This window comes from Rhagoletis pomonella, unplaced genomic scaffold (assembly GCF_013731165.1).
Source record: "Rhagoletis pomonella isolate Grant_MI unplaced genomic scaffold, Rhpom_1.0 Rhpom_scaffold_02375, whole genome shotgun sequence".
In the NCBI taxonomy this organism is placed as follows: Eukaryota; Metazoa; Arthropoda; class Insecta; order Diptera; family Tephritidae; genus Rhagoletis; species Rhagoletis pomonella.
The window spans coordinates 1-18,375 of record NW_023460929.1 but is presented as its reverse complement, the minus strand read 5'-3'; the positions used below and the strand labels follow the sequence as shown (position 1 = coordinate 18,375).

Genomic DNA, 18,375 nt, shown 5'->3' with positions numbered 1-18,375 from the left:
TCGAACACACATTCCCATTTTCAATCTCATACAACAACACCTTTGAACATTTGCTTTTTTTTTACTCTCAATTTTATATTATTTTAAAATGTTAGCAAATTTCAAAAAAAAAAAATCTTGACCGACGAATTGAGAGAACGAGCGCACTTGTGCACAAGGGTATATTAATTTTTAAAAATAAAAATGTTAATAAGCCAAAATAACATTGACAAATACATAGTTTAGGAAGAGCCTGCCTGAAACTATACAAAAAAGCAAATAAGCAAATTGTATAGAATTGACAACAAGAACCACGCTGTCGAGTTTAAATAGCGGCAAATCAGCTGCACTTGATAGTAGTTGGTTGAATAAGGAAAAATGAATTAACAACAAGAGTTTACGGGATGTACATAGCTCAGTGGTTAACGCTTCTGACTTTGAACATCGATTACGCAGGTTCGATCCCTGCTGAAGTCTAGAAAAAAGAAGTCTGATGAAGAGATGTGGTGATCTCCGAAATGGCAGCTATAACTTCTACCACTTAGACTTTGTTGCTTTTTCAATTTTTCCTAATAAACAATCGTGGTACAAAGCTCATTAAAAATATTAAAAATAACAAGTAAGAAAGTCTAAGTTCGGGCGGAGCCGAACATTAAATACCCGGCGCACGTATTAAATATGTGTTTTTGACCTTACCGAAAGCTACCGCTAGATGATAAGCCGGGGTGTATCAATTTTGAGTAAATTAGCGTCCTTAAATTTCGAAATATTGCAGTTTCAAGCATTTCTGAAATTTACCGTTATATGTAAAGCGGCCTCAATTTTAGTCCACTTTCAATAATTTTCAACCTTTTGCTTTTATGTGGCAAGCACAATAACCATACCGAGTTTGGTACAAATTGGTAGCACGGTTACCGAGATACATATATGTGATCATAAGTGGGCGGTGCCATTTTTTTCATAAACGTATTTCTTGGTAAAGAATTGTTGCAAGCAACAAATTTGAATAAATTAGCTTTAATATTTACTGATTTATCGAAGATTTTGTATTTCTCTAAATTACCGTGATATGGGATGTGGGCGTGGTTATGTTGTGCCAAGGCCAACAAATATGCCAAGTTTTGAAGAAATTGGTGCAGTGGTAACCAAGATATACACATGTAACCATAAGTGGGCGTGGCTACGCCCATTTTCTGAAAATGTATAATATTCTTATTTTTCGTCTAAAACTTATTGTAAATATCAATTTTGAAAATATCAATTTGGAAAAATGCCGCCCCTATGCCGATGTTCAATTTTGTGCCGATACTAGCCGATGCCGATTAATCGGTCGGACTCTAATAAAGAGTACGTTTCACGTATGTCATAATCCGAAAAAATGTTTTTTTTTTACGTGGCGTAATAAAACATCGTATTCGAATTCGATTAAAGAATGATTAGAAAAACTGGGCTCGAATCGCCACATACGGTATCGTGCTATTCGTCACGTAAAAACACATTTTTCGGATTATGACATACGTGAACGTACTCTTTGTCCCATTCAGCTTATACTGCCTGACGTATCGCGTAATTTTCTTTCGTATCGTTTTCGATACGTGAACGGATGTTACGATTCGAGCCCAGTACACATTATAAATCAATTAGAATTCGACGTTAGATATCGAGAACTAAGTATTATTGTAGAGAATTCTATAGTTCTCAACAGTCTCTCTACTCATCTTTTAACCATCTACCTTAGAGAAACACATTCGAATTCGAATCGCTTTCTTATAGTTATCTGGCCTAAATGTTCGTTGGGTAGCGCCAATTCTTCAAAACACCACATGGTGGTATTATAGCGGTCTTGGAAGTACCACTTATTTACTGCAAAAATCTTCACTGTTCAACATACGCATTTCCTTGGAAAGTAATCTTCGAGAGGAACCCTGAGATAAGGTAAAAGGTTCATATAGAAAATAAATAACACACATGTTTAGCAATTGCTTTATAACATACATATGTATGTACAAATCTTCTGTTGAGCATATACCATATTTTATTGAAAAAATAATAACTTTAACTTTGGTAACAATCGCTTTGCAACGGTTACGTACACCTGTTATTAAACACGAGTTTGAACATATTCAAAAGCTATGTACGGTATACATAAACACACATTGCAGTCAAGTATTTACAAGAAAAAAAAAACTAAAAAATCATATATACATGCTTCGCCTTAAAGTATTACTGCTTTCGTCAAACAGATTCCACATTACGCTACTGCTCATCTTTAGTAACACAGCGAATATGTCTCTTTAATCCTGATATGCGACAATTATTTGTGCTAGACATATAGATAGGCGACAGACTTGGTGGTTTCGTCAAAGAGATTCCACATTACGTTACTGCTCATCTTTAGTAGCACTGTGGGAATGTCTATTTAATCCTGATATGCGACAATTATTTGTGCTCGACATATAAATAGGCGAAAGACTGGGTGGTTTGCCATACATACGCAGCCGTTCAATACGCTGTCTTGGTGTAGGTTTCGATTCCATTTTAGTTACATTACTACAAGATGAATTAGATAATCTACTAGCGTTCAACGATGATGCGCTTTTATTTAAAGTTTCATTATCCCAGTCGATGCGTTTTAATGATGCTTCCTTTATTGGCGTAGTTGTTTCTGTTGTTGTTGTTGGAGAAGCTGCTTCCAACACTGCTCGCTTACTAGCTCGTGTACGCATGCGTGTTTCTTGTTGTAATGGCGGATGTGGCGTGCTGGTGCTCACGCAAGCCGAAGCAAAAAACTCTCGAAGGTTTGGTGTTTTGGGTGGTGAATTGAGTTCAGCAATATTGCTTATTTTCGTTGGAGTTTTTACACCAACACTTTCATCCTTCAGCTCATTAGGTCGTTGAATAATTTTTGCATTCGATTTTTTCCGTTTATTCAAAGAGAGTAGATTCTTGCGCGCTATTATACTACGACTAGCTGCGTAATCGGGCGGAGTTTTTACAGCCAATTCACTCAAGCTGGAACGTGTAACTGATTGTTGTATATGAGCTAGAGGACTTCGTTGAAGGCCAACAGATTTACAAATTAGTTTTGGTGTATGTTGGGGGGGAAGATGAAAGCTCCTCACCGTTTGGTACAAGATCTATGTCATCGCGTTTTCTTTTGCTCGAAACATTTAATTGTGATTCCTGTTCAACTTTAGATACATCATCCGCGTCAAGTAGTGGCCATTCAGAAAACACCACGTTTTCCAACGGTTCGTCTTTGGAAGCGTTTTCTGAATTTTCCAAACTTGCTGCCGATGGTAGCGCGTCACTTAGTTTTGGCAAGTTCTCAAGAATAGCGGCAGCTTTTTGTTTAGCTAATTCTGACACCAAAATTGGTTTTTTAGATGCCGTTGAAAATCCAGGAAGACCTTCGTTACTTGTGGTACTAGCCTTAACTTCAGTTTGTGCTTCCTCACCCTCCATGGGCCACTCACTGAATTGCATGTTTCCTATGCACTCTTCGGGGATATGGTCAACATTTTCATAAGGCACATCTTGCATGATCACTGCAGCACGCTTTTGTGCTCCTTCAGATATACGTATAGCTTTGCAAGAAGCAGTTCGAAAGCCTGCACATGATATGGAAGTGTTCGGCGCGTTTGTTGGAGCTTCATTATTCGTTTCTACAATTACATTTAATTCTGGTAGATGCTCTAATATCTTTAAGGCACGTTCTTTTGCTTCCTTAGATATTTTTATTGCTTTGCTTGAAGCTGTTGTAAATCCTATAAACGATTCTTTTTCTATTGCTGCCCTGGTCAAGGAAGTGCGCTCATGCTGTAATGGCGGCAGCTGTTCAAGGATTTTGGCAGCATGCTGTTTTGCTTCGCTTGAAATCGTAATTTTCTTATTTGACGCCGTACAGAAACCAACCAAACTTGGCATTTCCTTTTTTTCTATTGTCAATCCACCATCTAAATTAGTGGAAGGGTTGGTGCGATTCTCCGTGGATGTATCCTGTGAGGATTCTGAAGTTTTATCAACGATTTTTTCTACTACGTGTTTCGAAATTGTTATAGTTTGATTTAGAGCATGCTGAGGCTCTTCTCTTTCATCATTCATAGTGAAGTCATCTGTGCAACTAGTGTTTGTCGGTAGCGGGGGCAGCTCTTGCAATATTTCGTTTGCACGAGCTTTTGCTTCCATAGATATTTCAACTGTTTTATTGGACGCGGTACGAAAACATGTTGCTGAATCTGCATTCAACTCCAGGTTATACATTAATTCGTCGGAGTTTCCTTTGTACAATTTTGACTTTGAAACTGCATCTAAGGCTTCTTCCATATCGAAATTTGCAAAAAAATCACACTCATCATTCCATTCGTCATCCTCGTTCAAACTATCTACTTCATGTACTATGAAATAAATAGAAAATAAAAATTATTTAATCAATAATTAATTTAATTTCCAAACATACCTTGACTTTGAACAATATCACCGTTTACTGCTGATATGGGTTTCATACCGTCGCTAGTCTCTTCATCCTCACTTGGAAATCCCTTAAAATCCTCTTCAGCTGAAATATGCCCACCATGACTGGTCAAACATTGTTTATTTATTTCCTCCGATTCATCTTTCTGAAAATTGTTAGTATTTTCCTTTATTGCTGTGTAATATATTCCTGAACTTTTATCTGCAACGGCTTGCACCACATTTTGGCCTTTATTTTGAACTAACTCTAGCGACTTCATTTCTTCACAGGTCTCTGGTTTTCTATCCACTCCACCCGACAATTCCGAAAAGTAGGCACTCAAATTTTGTAAGTTCTCGCACAGCTTTTGGGAATGCTGCAAATAGACGCCTTCTTCGGAAACTGCTTCTAGCCTTAGTTGAGTATGATCTTCTTGCACCGATAGATCACTGTCATTGCTCAGTAAATCATCATCCATGGCACAATGCTTCTCTCTATCGGGTGATTGGACATATTGCTCAGCAATATTTTTACGCGAAAATTTATGGTCTTGTCGACGTCTGCTATAAGTGCGCAGAGGTTCATTAGCAAATCTAAAATGAAAACTACTTTCTTCCGACGACTGCTGGGGCTCTGGCGATGCAGGCGAACTACAAAAATCTTCCAATATTAAGTCTACGATAGATTTTGGTTTTTGCCTCGAATCTGGTGTCACCGGCACATCAATATCTCCAGTTCTATCTGGCTTAAATTTCGCTTTTTCTGTATTTTTTTCGGTTTCCTCACATACTTGCAACAGCTCTGAATCAGTGATTTCAAATACGTCTTTTGGGCTGCTTTTAGAAATAGTGTTATTTTCTATGGCGAATTTAGGAGGTTGAAACAACAAATTATTGCACGGTTCGAAGCCCTGCGTAGCTACAAAGCTGGTTGAGTTTCGCGAAAGCGGTCGGAAACGATCAGCAAGAAGGAGCAAACGTTGCTCTGCAAATGGATCATAATTGGCATCTATTTGGAATCGTGGTTTTTCAACGGGATATTGAAGGCATTGTGCTTTTGTATCATCATCCTCACATTCCTCCGAGTCATACATTACCAAAAGTGTACAGGATAGATCATCATGAATGGTTTCATCAATATTCGAAGCAGTCTTTTGATCGCTACATGTCGCCTCTGCTGGTCTTGTGAATGTTGCATTGAGTCTCTTGGTTTTTCGATGAAGGCGCGATCTGTGTATGGAGCGATTCAATTTTTGCGGACTGGATTTAATGCTTTCATCAGCCATTGGAGGTCAATAAAACCACAACATAAACTACTGTGGTAAAACCGCGAAATAATTTCCTATAGCAGAAAATAAACAAACATTTCTTTCAAAAAACCAGAATCTGTCAAGCAGTTTGACTCAAACTACACTGCAAAAAATTATTTATAAAACTCATAAATAATAGGGAATTTAAGAGCGAAATGCACCATACAAGTGGCTTGTCAAACATACTTCAAACCTACTTTTCCCATTTCGCCAGTAGGCATATGCATGAGTATGCTCACATAAAAAACGTTTGAAGCAAAGCAAAGCAAAATCTTGGGCAACTCGCAACTTTTGTCCTTTTTGGCAATCAGCTGTCTATATGTATTTTTTCTCGTGCGCTTGCATTTGTATTTAATGACAAAAACAGGGTAAATATGAATTTTTATTGCTATTATTAATGCATATTATTATATTGTTATCTATTTTACAGATAAAAAAGATGGAGGAAAAGGAGAACGCAAAAGCTGTCAAAGCATTTATTGTAGCATACCTTCTGCGTTTCACGCTTTGTTGTCAAAGTTTGAACCGTCAAGCGAAGCGAGGAAAGTTGTATGTGAATGGCCCTTAATCGCGCCAAGCTTGAAAATGAGCACCGTGCTGTTGAATGTAAACGGAGTATAAAAAATGGAATCGGAAAGTCTTTATAAATCGATTAAATCGATTTAAAAACAGCATATCTAGTGAGCACTTTCTTTGCTCGCAAGCAAGTTCGTGGCTTCAGTCAGCAATTCGTTTTTTTGCATGTAATTTAAAAGAAAAATACCTAATAAGTAAAATAAACTAAATTAAATTGAACAAATGCTGCTAATTTCAGGGTTGAGAACCGGGAAGTAGCAAAGGAAGTCCAGAACTTTCAATTTGTATAGAAATTAGCCGAGAAAAAAATGCATACGATAAGTTGCCCAAAAGTGGAGTGATGAAATTATAAAAAGGAATAAAATGAAAGGCGGACAGAGCAGACAAGGAAATAAAATAATCAAACAAAGGAAAGTGAAGTGAAAGAGGGCAAAGCAACGACCGAAGAAACGATTTTTTTGCACGCCAGTAAACGAAGACGAAAAGCGAAGCGAACTAGCGAGCGAGCAAGTTTTCGATCAGTTAAAAATTGTTAATGTGGTCGGAAAAGGAGCACATTTTAAAAAATTAAAATTTGCTAGTTTGACATTGAACGGTGCACATAATATAATAGGTAGATATTCAATTAGCATTTGTCTTTTCACATTTCATTCCGAACTAGATTTTTATTACATATTGATTTCGCGAACCAGTGGATTGGAGTACGTGTCGAATTATAAGCAAAGCGAAACTGTGTAACACACCAGCAATTGAACGTGTGCCGGTGCTCCACTAAAAAGTCAAGATTCTTAGCTACGGCAGCAATTCCTATAATAACGCTTATAACAGCTCAATCGCCGCAGCCACGCTCCACAAGCAGCCCGCAGTGCCGCCACTACCACCCCCAATTATGTTTGTCAATTCGATGACGTTTCGCGGCAATCCCGCTCCCAACCATCATTACGCAGGCCACCCATTGGCCACAGCACATCATCCGCAACAACCGCAATTGCATCATCATGCCGCCACAGGACAAGCTGGCGGGCCGATGGCACATCATCCATCGGCAGCGCATGGTACGCATCCAGGAAGCCATCCCGGAACGGCAAATAACAATATTCATCATGCCGCCTCGGCCATGAGCCGTCATGCACAGCATGCACCAATGGGAATGGGTAGTGGAAACATCACTTCAATGTCGCCTCATATGCCTAACAATGGCAGCGGCATGCCCGGAAGCGGTAATGGTAGCGGTGGCAGTTCTAGCTCTGCAGATAGTGGTAAAATTTATATTAAAAATTTGGAACGCTCCATTGACAACAAAGCTGTCTACGATACATTCTCGGTTTTTGGCAACATACTAAATTGCAATGTAGCCAAAGATGAGGATGGCAATTCACGAGGATATGGTTTTGTGCATTTCGATTCTGAAGAAGCAGCACGCACTGCCATTGAAAAGGTTAACGGCATGCTGTGCAACAATCAGAAGGTGCATGTCGTGAAATTTATACCACGTCGCGATAGGGAGCAGGAGAAAGCTACACAGTTTAGGAATTTATATGTGAAGAATCTGAACGAAGATTTTACTGACCAGCATTTGCGTGAAATGTTCGAGCCGTATGGACGCATAACAAGTCATAAGGTAATTATTATTATTATTATTTTTTTGAACGCGCAAGTGTCGGATAATAATATTTACACATAGTGAATAAATGAGATGTGGATTCATGTAATTTGGTGTTATGGCATATCCTCTTTATACATCCTTTCAACTCTTTACCTTTGCTTACCTAAACTTTCCTCTGTATCCGCTTTTTCCTGTTACACAATTTTTTCTAAGTCGTTCTATGCCCTGCTTTATTCTGTTTTTTTTTTTCATGAGAATCGCAACAGCATAATGTTGCGCATGTCCTTGTTTATGTCTTGTCCCACCCCAAAAGGCACCCATGTTAATACCTAATAGTTTAGTTATTGCCATACATATCTACTTTGGTTAGCCCTTGGCTTGACAACTACTAGTACTGCTAATGATGCATATGTTATGGTTGATGGGACAGTATTAAATTTTATTAAATTGAATTTTCACGCCTCATAGGTATACATTTTTATATGGTTTATGCTTGGTGATTTGTATTAGGTGCATGTATTTATGGTTGAATTTTATGGAGGAAGTAAAGTTTGATAAGCAAACAGTTTCACTTAGCACTAAAAATAAAACATAAAGTCGAGTGAACAAATATTACTATGTACATAAATGTACAACCCAGAGATACTGATAACTGCACCTTTTCTAATAGTAGTTCAGAAAGCGTCAAATATATTTCAGAAATCATCAAATGTACTTCAGATTAGTCACGCGTACTTCAGAAACCGTTAATTGGACTTCAGATTAGTTACTTTTACTTCAGAAACCGCAAAATGTACTTCAGATTAGTCAATTGTACTTCAGAAATCGAAAAATTTACTTCAGATTAATTAATTGTACCTCAGAACCCATAAAATGTACTTCAGATTAGTCAAATGTACATCAGAATTGGATTTCAGATTAGTCAATTGTACATCAGAAACCATAAAATGTACTTCCGATTTGTAAATTGTACTTCAGAAACCGAAAAATGTACTTCAGAAACCGAGAAATGTACTTCAGAAGCCACTTTTGTAAATTTACTTCAGGTGTTAAAGTAGTGCTCTACAATCCATTTAACATTACAGTCCACTTCTTCCAATGAAGGGACTTTACCCCAAATCCTTCTTTTTTGAGAATAATGATATAACCAGTAATTATTTCTCTGAGGGTGATATAGCCCTCGAGCAAACTTTATGAAAAAGACGTTTGCACGACAAAAGGAGAACTATGTACATATGTATGTATGTATATAGGGCGTTCTTGAAAAGTTTTTTGAGATAGGTCATTTTCGAACTGCCTGCCGTGATATGTCGATCTTTCACTCAGCAGTCGATATAGCCTTTCGCTTAATGCTGATCTAAAAAACCGGAATTATCTTGGACCTCCTTTTTACAAAATATACACACTTTATTAATTAAAACTACATAATAATTGTTGTAGTTTCAAAAACTCGCAATCGAATTTTGGCGAAAATGTTATATGTTTCTGAAGTACAATTTAAAAATCTGAAGTACATTTTTCGGTTTCTGAAGTACATTTTTTGGTTTCTAAAATACAATTCACTAATCTGAATTACATTTTTCGGTTTCTGAAGTAAATTTTTTGGTTTCTAAAATACAATTCACTAATCTGAAGTACATTTTTCGGCTTCTGAAGAACAATTGACTAATCTGAAGTCCAATTAACGGTTTCTGAAGTACGTTTGACTAATCTGAAGTATATTTTACGGTTTCTGAAGTACAATTTACGATATCCGAAGTACAATTGGAAAAGGTGTAGACGTTACCCATTCCCACGACAGCCGGTTCTAAGTATAGGAATAACTCGGGTTTTACCCGACCAAGGGCTGTTGGTTCGGCGATCTAACCTCGTTTTGGAGATACTTCCTCAGAAGTTGTTCGTCCATAGGGCTACATTTGCTACGCATTCTTCGGCTCAGGGCTGGCATCGAGTCAAACCCAGGGCCAGAAACCTACACCTGCACCACATCATTTGTGGCCCCATGCTGCTCAAACAGCAGCCTCCACGGCGAACCCCAGTCCACCTGAGCAGCTCCACACAAACACCACAGCACTACAACACAATAGACCACACCACAATCACGATGGACCACACAACCGCACAACCACCCACACACCGCCGCCAACAACTTCTGGTTCCTCCTACAATCTGCACGGTATGTCAGACCAGGATATTCCGTAACGTGACATCAGAAAAGTGCAACACCTGCCTTGGCTGGTACCACTTTAGGGCATGTTCAGGTCTGCGTACCACGCGAGATTGGACGAGGAACTTCGAGGGCCCGTGTTGCGCCGCTCAGTCGCAAACCCCAGCTGCGACGATACCCACTATCACTACAGGGCGGCAACCTCCACAGCAGCGCACACGGCCTATGGTGGCAAGGCCATACACATCCCTCACTCCCCGCATAACTACAGATCAAGATCGAGGAGATAACCGTCTTCATGGGAAGACATGGTCTATTGATAGCTGCGGTCCAAGAGAGGAAGTTGCACAGCAATTCAACATTGTTGAAGTGCATCGTCGAGATCGCAAGCGAGATAATGGTTGTGGCGTAGCGTTCATCATGCACCACACCGTGCAGTATCGTCTTATTGAAGAAGACATCGACCTCAGGGATACCACCCTAGAATGTCAGGGCATTGTTATCCGGTCAGGCGATGTCGAGTTCGAAATATTTAACGTATACATACCCCCTGTCACCTGCTGCCCGGTAAGATATCACTCTGATATAGGTGCGCTCCTCAGAGGTGAAACCGTACTGTAGTAGGTGACTTTAATGCACACCACGATCCTTGGCACTTAAGCCTGTCAAACGATCGTAGGGGAACAGACTTGGCTGAGCAGATAGACGATTCGACATTCTGCACAATGAACGACGACGCACCCACCAGGATTATGGGCGACCTCAGGGATACCACCCTAGAATGTCAGGGCATTGCTATCCGGTCAGGCGATGTCGAGCTCGAAATATTTAACGTATACATACCCCCCTGTCACCTGCTGCCCGGCAAGATATCACTCTGATATAGGTGCGCTCCTCAGAGGTGAAACCGTACTGTAGTAGGTGACTTTAATGCACACCACGATCTTTGGCACTTAAGCCTGTCAAACGATCGTAGGGGAACAGACTTGGCTGAGCAGATAGACGATTCGACATTCTGCACATTAAACGACGACGCACCCACCAGGATTATGGGCAGCTGCTGCAGCTCGCCAGACATAACAATAGTCAGCGCTGGTCTGATAAACAGCGTATCATGGCGACCTATGCTGACCCGAGCATCAGACCATCTGCCCATAGTCACCTCGATCGATAAACCAACCGACTTCGCTTCCGCGAAACACCGGACCTATATAAAATTTTCTAAAGCTGATTGGAGAGGCATCGCGCTCCCCACACCAACCGACGTCAACCTTGGTGAACGTAAGTTCCGCAGGGTTGTCACTGCTCCTGCAGCTCGCTTCGTACTGGCAGGATGCATTACGGACCCCCGTCCAAACTTCCCTGCTGAAGCGGCTGTTCTAGCCGATGAACAACCTTCGTCAAGCCGATCCCGGAAACCCCCGTATTAAGGGTCTGAATGCGGAGATTCGGCAGCTGTGAACGTACATAAGCGGAAAAAGTGGGAAGAGCATTTGAAGACTTGCAACTTCATCTCTGGTGTGAGTAAGCTTTGGTCAAGCGTGAGGTCACTGTCCAATCCGACGAAGCAGGAGGACAGGGTGAAAATTTCTTTCGGCGACCATGCTTTATCGGACCCGGAGCGATGCGCAAGCTATTTTAGCCGGCAGTTCATACTGCATCATCCGGCGGACGAAACCAAGCGTCGAGTGACCAGAAGGCTGCACTAACTGCCAACAACTTGTGCCCCCCCTTGCTTTTACTAGCGGTGAAGTTCGGGTGGCCATCGGGAAGGCGAAAGCCTCCAAAACCATGGGTCCCGACGGAATATTTCGTTCCTGCGGGAGTAGCGTACCTAACGGAGGTCCTCAATTTCTCTATGGCCACCCTCAACATGAAAGACATATGGAAGGTGGGGAGAAGAATAGTCCCACTGCTCAAACCGGGGAAACCAGCCAACAAGAGAGAATCGTACCGACCGTTAACACTCCTTTCCCCGGTAGCGAAGGCAATAGAGGCCTTGCTGCTCCCGTATTTCACGAACCACCTGACTCCAGGCATCAGCTTGGTTTCCGTAAAGTTCACAGTACAACATTGTATGTATTGTATGTATAGCCAAAAGAAAAAAAAAGTATAAAATAACAAGTAATTTTTAGCAAAAAAAACCGACTTCAACTCTCATATAAAAATATATATATATATATATCTCATGATCCACTGATCGGATCTTAACCAGATAAGTATGGGACCACCTCTGAGACACTACCTTTCCGATGCAAAAAGAATTATCGAAATCGGTTGGTTGACGTGGTCCAAAGTTATGCGGTAACATACATAAAAAAAAAAAAAAAATCCGACGAACTGATAACTTCCTCCTTTTATGGAAGTCGGTTAAAAAATAAAAATAAAATAGATAAATAAATAAATAAAAATTAAAAGAGAAAAATAACGAAATACAATTTCAATTGGCCTATATCTAAAACATACACATTTACATTTTATGTAGGTATATAGATAGCGAACCTCAGCTGAAAATAAGTTAACGAAAATACGAGTACAAAACGCTCTTAAAGTTGCTTTTATTTAGACTATTGCGAATATATCCTGGAAGCGAGTTCCAGGTGCGAATAGCATTGACGAAAAATAGTCTTGCAGATGCTAGATAATTGTACTTGGGTGTAATCAAGTCAGTAAGGCGTGCAGACTTTGAGAAGGAAAATTTTTCGTATAGATATCTAGGATCTTTATCCATCATTAGGCCAAATATAAAAAATACAATTTCGTGCTTTTAAGTATTCAGAGATACTGCAGCCCAATAATCGCGATTTCCGTCGGATATTCGCTCAAATTTCGATAGCCCAAAAACATATCGAGTAACATGATTGAATACTACATCAATTTTATAAGAAGTTTGAGAATCCAGGCTGCTGTAGACTAGTTCGGAATAGCAAATAATCGGCAGTATTAATTGTATGGCCAGTTTACGCCTAACGATTAATGGTGTAAAAGTAGCAGACATTCTTAAATTTCTTAAAGTATAATAGACTTGACAGAGTTCACGTGATCAGTGCATGTTAGGTTAGTGTTTATAACAAGACCGAGAATAGTCACTTAAGAAGCAAATTTAAGAGACTTATCACCAATGTATAAGGACGGAATAGCATCAAATATAATATTTCTTTTACATACAGGCAACACACACAGTTGAGACAAAAACCATTTTTCGAAGACCAAGACGATATAGACATTAACTCTCTGTTGAAATTCTCGCAAAAGTTAGCTATGTCCTCAAAAGTTCCTGACAAATAAATCTGTATGTCGTCCGCATAAGCATGCATTTTTGCATATTGGCAAGTACTGATTATGTCATTAATAAATAAACTAAATAACAATGACCCTAAAATGTTTAGAGACAAATCGAGCAAACTCAGAAAAATAATACAGGTGTAGAACCCCCTTGGTGGTGTCCTTTCCCCGCTACTGTTTAACTTTTACATTTCAAAGCTCCCTCAACCACCAGAGGGAGTCTCGATTGTCTCTTACGCCGACGATTGCTCGATCATGGCGACTGGGAATGGAATTGATGACTTGTGTTCGAAAGTAAACGGGTATATCTCCAAACTTTCTCGCTTCTTCACTGCAAAGAGCCTAACCCTCTCCCCTAAAAAAAGTATCTGCGACCTTGTTCACCTCCTGGACGAAGGAGGTCAGGCTACCGCTGGGAATTAACGTCGATGATACACCAATTCCGACGGTGAATTACGCCAAAATACTCGGAGTAACCTTCGACAGTCTGCTCTCCTTCTCTGCGCACACAACCGCTATTGTCAACAATGTACTGAGCCGCAACAAGGTCCTAAGTCGCTAGCCGGCCGTACTTGGGGCAAAGACAAAGAAACGTTGCTGGCAACATACAAGGCAATAAGCCGGCCGGTTTTAAATTATGCAGCACCGGTGTGGTCGCCGGGGACTAGTAGGACGCAGTGGATGAAGCTGCAGCAACGCATAACACCGCACTACGGACAGCGACTGGATGCCTTCTGATGTCGCCTGAATACCACCTACACGACGAGGCGAAATTGCTCCCGATCAAGGAGCACAATACAATGCTCTGCAAGAAGTTCCTTGTTGGGAGCCATAGACGTGGTCACCCGAATGGGCAACTGCTTTCAGAAGAGCCCTCGCCCAGGCAAGTCAGGAGGCATCTCTACGAACTGACGGACAAAGTCCAGAGGTTCATTAAACAACCTCTGGACCCGTCAGCTTAGCGACAAGCCCTGAACGGCATTCACAGGGAGTCAGTCTCGAGTTATGTAGACTCCAGACCTGTGAACGCCGTTCTAGGCACACAACCATCGGACATTGACGGGACGGAGCTTCATCTGTCTCGGGAGACTAGAACCACAATAGCCCAACTTCGCTCTGGCTATTGCAGCAGGTTAAACTCATACCTGAGCAAACTACACGCAGATGTACCAAATGAGTGTCCGGCATGCGGGCATGACTCAAAAAATCTCTTCGTATGCCCGGAAAACCCGACACAACTAATCCCTTTGTCCCCGTGGACCGACCCCATTGAGGCTGCACGCTTCTTGGGGCTTCCGTTAGTGGAACTTGACGACAACGATTGAGATATTAACCGATCTGGACGGGGTTGTTGTAGCCGCTACAACAACAACAACAGCAATAACTAGACGTTACCACGGAGCGACTCAGATTTATATCCAGTCAAACACTCCGTTCAGCATCACTTCCCAAAATCTCTTTGGGAATTTGTATGCTGTTCCAATAACAACAACACCGGTCCTAAGGCAACAGAATTTAACGTATGTCGAAATGTTATGTTTATTTCAGTCTATGATGTACATATATCTTACAGACTAGATAACAGAGATTTGGGTACAGATACACAAATACACAAATACATACCAAGAGGAATTTATACATTATTAGAGCTCTAAAGATTGGGGCGAACGAACAATAATTCGCTTTGGCAACATCAACGTAAAACGGTAGATGGAACCGCAGGGCTCTGTGGGGAATATAGAAGGCCATTTGTTCAAGAAGAGCAGATATATTTAGTGGGAAGTATTAAAATATTCCAAAGATTTCTAAAAAAAAATCTTTTTATTTAAAACCAGCTTCTTTTGAACATTCACTGAATTTCTTGACCCATATTCGTAACGAATTTACAACCAATTTTGTAACCGAACCGAACCAGTGTCATCACTTATTTTTTTATACTGTATCACTTTCAATTGCCAATGCAAATAACTCAAAAAATTTTGCTTTTAGGTCATGCTCGATGAGGAAGGTCGTTCACGCCGTTTCGGTTTTGTGGCTTTTGAGAGTCCACAGTCAGCACTAGCCGCAGTTATTGGCCTAAATGGCAAGCAATTGGGTGACAATAAGTTTTTGTATGTAGCACGTGCTCTCAACAAGATCGAGCGGCAGCAGGAGATCAATCGAAAACTTGAAGAACGCAAACGGCAGAAGGCTGGACAAGTATTTTATTATTAAATAGCGGAGATGAAAGCAAAATAACAAAAAAATTTGACAGTAAAAGTAATGAGAAATGGATTTTGAGCTAAAGATTGCGATTTGCGATTAATGAATTGTGGTGAGAATTTAAGATTATTGCCGAGCTCATGAAATGGTAAGATAAGAAGAAAGTTGTCATGAAGCGTTAGTGAGTAAGCTTCAAAAATGTAGTTGATACGACTTAGGTTGGAAGAATTTCAAAACAAAAATGATAAGTAAGAATTTCGTAAGAGAATGTCGATGCAACTTTATTGAAAAAAAATAATTCGAATACACATATATAATTAAGAATTACATTAAAAATACAAAAAAAAAAATATTAAGCAAAAAGTAAAACCTAAACACACACATACAACAAATACATATATGTACATGTAGAAATGTAAACTTTAAAGCTAAAATTATGGAATTTCCCTTTTTGATTTCGATGTTAAAAGCAAGTTTACATTAGTAAAAAAACATAAATTAAAGAAAACTCTAAAAAAGAATGCTTATTGTTAAAATTTAACGAATTAAAAAAATATTCTACAAAAAAAAAATATAACTGCATAAGTAAAAACAAAAACGTTGTATAGAAACGCGGTGATTTACTGGCAGTTTAACGTTGGTTACACAGTAGAACTTATGGATGTCACATTGAGTAGAGCTCAATGATTTGCAAATAAAAAAAATTTAAAATTCCACTTCAAATTAAATGGCATATGTATGTCCCTATTAATATATTACTATTATATAGCAACTATGTATAACAAATATTCATGCACTTCTTGAATACACCATAATGTACACAAACAAACAAAAAAACACCTCAACCCATTCACTCATACTTGAACACAAATCAATATTTTTTTGCTTCGATAATTGTAAAGTTTAATTTTTCGTCACAAATCGGCAAAAAACAAATACCTACAACACTGATTGTACGGGCGTCATATAAATTTCAGAAATATAAAAAAATATGCTAATACATATAATCAAGAGAAGTACATTATTATTAAATTACTCACTGTTCAAAACTAAGAATATACCCCAATTCCGCATTATGTATAAGAGTATTTAATTGTATTGCAAGAAACAGAATCGAAACATCAGAAAAATGGCTAAGTGCGAGAAATAACAACAAAAGATGTCTGAAGACCATAAAGATTAACAAAAAAATGTCGAGAATAACAAGAAAATTTTCAAGTAAAAAATGCGACCAATTTTAAGGTTAGTTGTATAACATGTAATTTAAAGGCAAATGCAAAAAAAAAAAACAAAAATAAATAAAATGACGTAAAACTAAAGAAACTGCAATGGTGTAAAAACAAGAACTTAGTTATGTGTAAAAAAGAAAAACAACAAAATGAATGGACAACTGTTAACATCTAAAAACCATTAATTTAAGCAAAGAAAAGCAAACACAAAACACAGAAATCCAGGACAAAAACAAAAACATGAATATGCATAACAATAATTTATTTTATTCTAATGATGATCCCTCAAAAAAAAAACTGGAAATAGGCAAAAAACTATGATTGATATGATTATTATAAATGTTCCCAACAAATTTTAATATTTAAGTTCTTAAAGTAGAGGAAATGTGTAGATATTGCAAAAGGAATACACACACATGGTGAAAAACAAAAACGAATGCAAAAACAGAGAGAATATGAATAAATTAGTAAAGGATAATGAAAATGAGAAAACAAAACAAATGCAAATATAAAAAGAAAAAGAAAAACGCAAAAGAGCAGCGAGAAAAACCGAACATTTTATTGTTAAGAAAAAAGAAAAATTACTATATATTTTTACTAGATGAGATGCAAAAGCATATCTCTCCATTTAATTCCCTTTTCCTCCCCTCTTCCCTTGAAGAAACTACAATTACAATATTATTAAAATAATTCACATGATGTATAAAGCTGAATTTAAGTAGTAGTTCTTTTTTATTGGAACCAAAAGGCATAACAAAATCCTAAAAACCAAAACAAATTGTAATGAAATGGAAACACACTAGAAATGAAACCAATTTAGAAAATAAAACTGGCAAAGTAAGTAATACAAAGATAAAGCAACCAAGAAAAACAAAGTCAAACAAAAATAACAATCGAATTATTAAAAACTTGCCTAATGGCTTAATCATAGTGGCAACAGCAGCAAATGGTAAAAAAATTAAGAAAAAATAAAAAATATTAATTGTACCTTTTACATTATATCTTTACGTGCAGCTGGGGAGAGGGTGAGGACTTTTTCCTCTTTGACCGCCACTGCCACGTCCAAGAACAACTTTGCTGCCATTACCCTATGATTTCGCTATATGTATGTATGTATTTATATTTTTACATAAACAAATGCATGAAATCAGCCAAAAAGTGAAGATTTTTGGAAATCACTTAAGGCAACCAATCTCTTTTTATTGCAGTACATTTTTTTTTTTTTTAATATTTCGAATTCGCCTATATGCAATCGGTCTCGAAGATATGCGGTTAAACACTTCCGAACCTATATTTTTCATATACAAATATATTTTTAAGAAGTGAATTTATTACGTTTTGTTATACTTTTATTTGTATGTATTTGGATTTATATTAACAAACTGTTATACAAAAATAAATAATACCATTCGAAGCAGTGCTAAAATATTGTACATTGGCAAAACAATAAGCGCCCTGTAATTATCTTATCAAACAAGGAAGTAAAAATTGTATATGTATGTACATTTGAGATACAAAAATGCCGAAAGAAATAAACTGCATACATAACATGAAAGGAGGAAAAAAGAC

General features: G+C 38.5%; 2 protein-coding genes across 3 annotated transcripts; one reads left to right on the top strand and one right to left on the bottom strand.

Moving 5' to 3' along the window:
* Nucleotides 1-1,991: 1,991 nt before the first annotated feature.
* LOC118753348 (breast cancer type 2 susceptibility protein homolog) lies at nucleotides 1,992-5,815 on the bottom strand. Its single transcript, XM_036488225.1, is given in 3 exon segments — nucleotides 1,992-3,098; nucleotides 3,100-4,376; nucleotides 4,439-5,815. Coding segments are annotated over 3 exon segments (3,294 nt in total). The 5' UTR covers nucleotides 5,718-5,815; the 3' UTR covers nucleotides 1,992-2,360.
* Nucleotides 5,816-6,416: 601 nt separating this feature from the next.
* On the top strand, nucleotides 6,417-16,942 carry LOC118753347 (polyadenylate-binding protein-like). Of its 2 annotated transcripts, none has more exons than XM_036488224.1 (3): nucleotides 6,417-6,930; nucleotides 6,979-7,938; nucleotides 15,365-16,942. In XM_036488224.1, exons 2-3 carry the CDS (start codon nucleotides 7,207-7,209, stop codon nucleotides 15,587-15,589), a joined length of 957 nt encoding a protein of 318 aa, XP_036344117.1. In that variant the 5' UTR covers nucleotides 6,417-6,930; nucleotides 6,979-7,206; the 3' UTR covers nucleotides 15,590-16,942. The 2 variants fall into 2 exon arrangements, with proteins under 2 accessions (XP_036344117.1, XP_036344116.1); XM_036488223.1 differs by having other exon boundaries at nucleotides 6,419-6,930; nucleotides 7,010-7,938.
* Nucleotides 16,943-18,375: the final 1,433 nt, after the last annotated feature.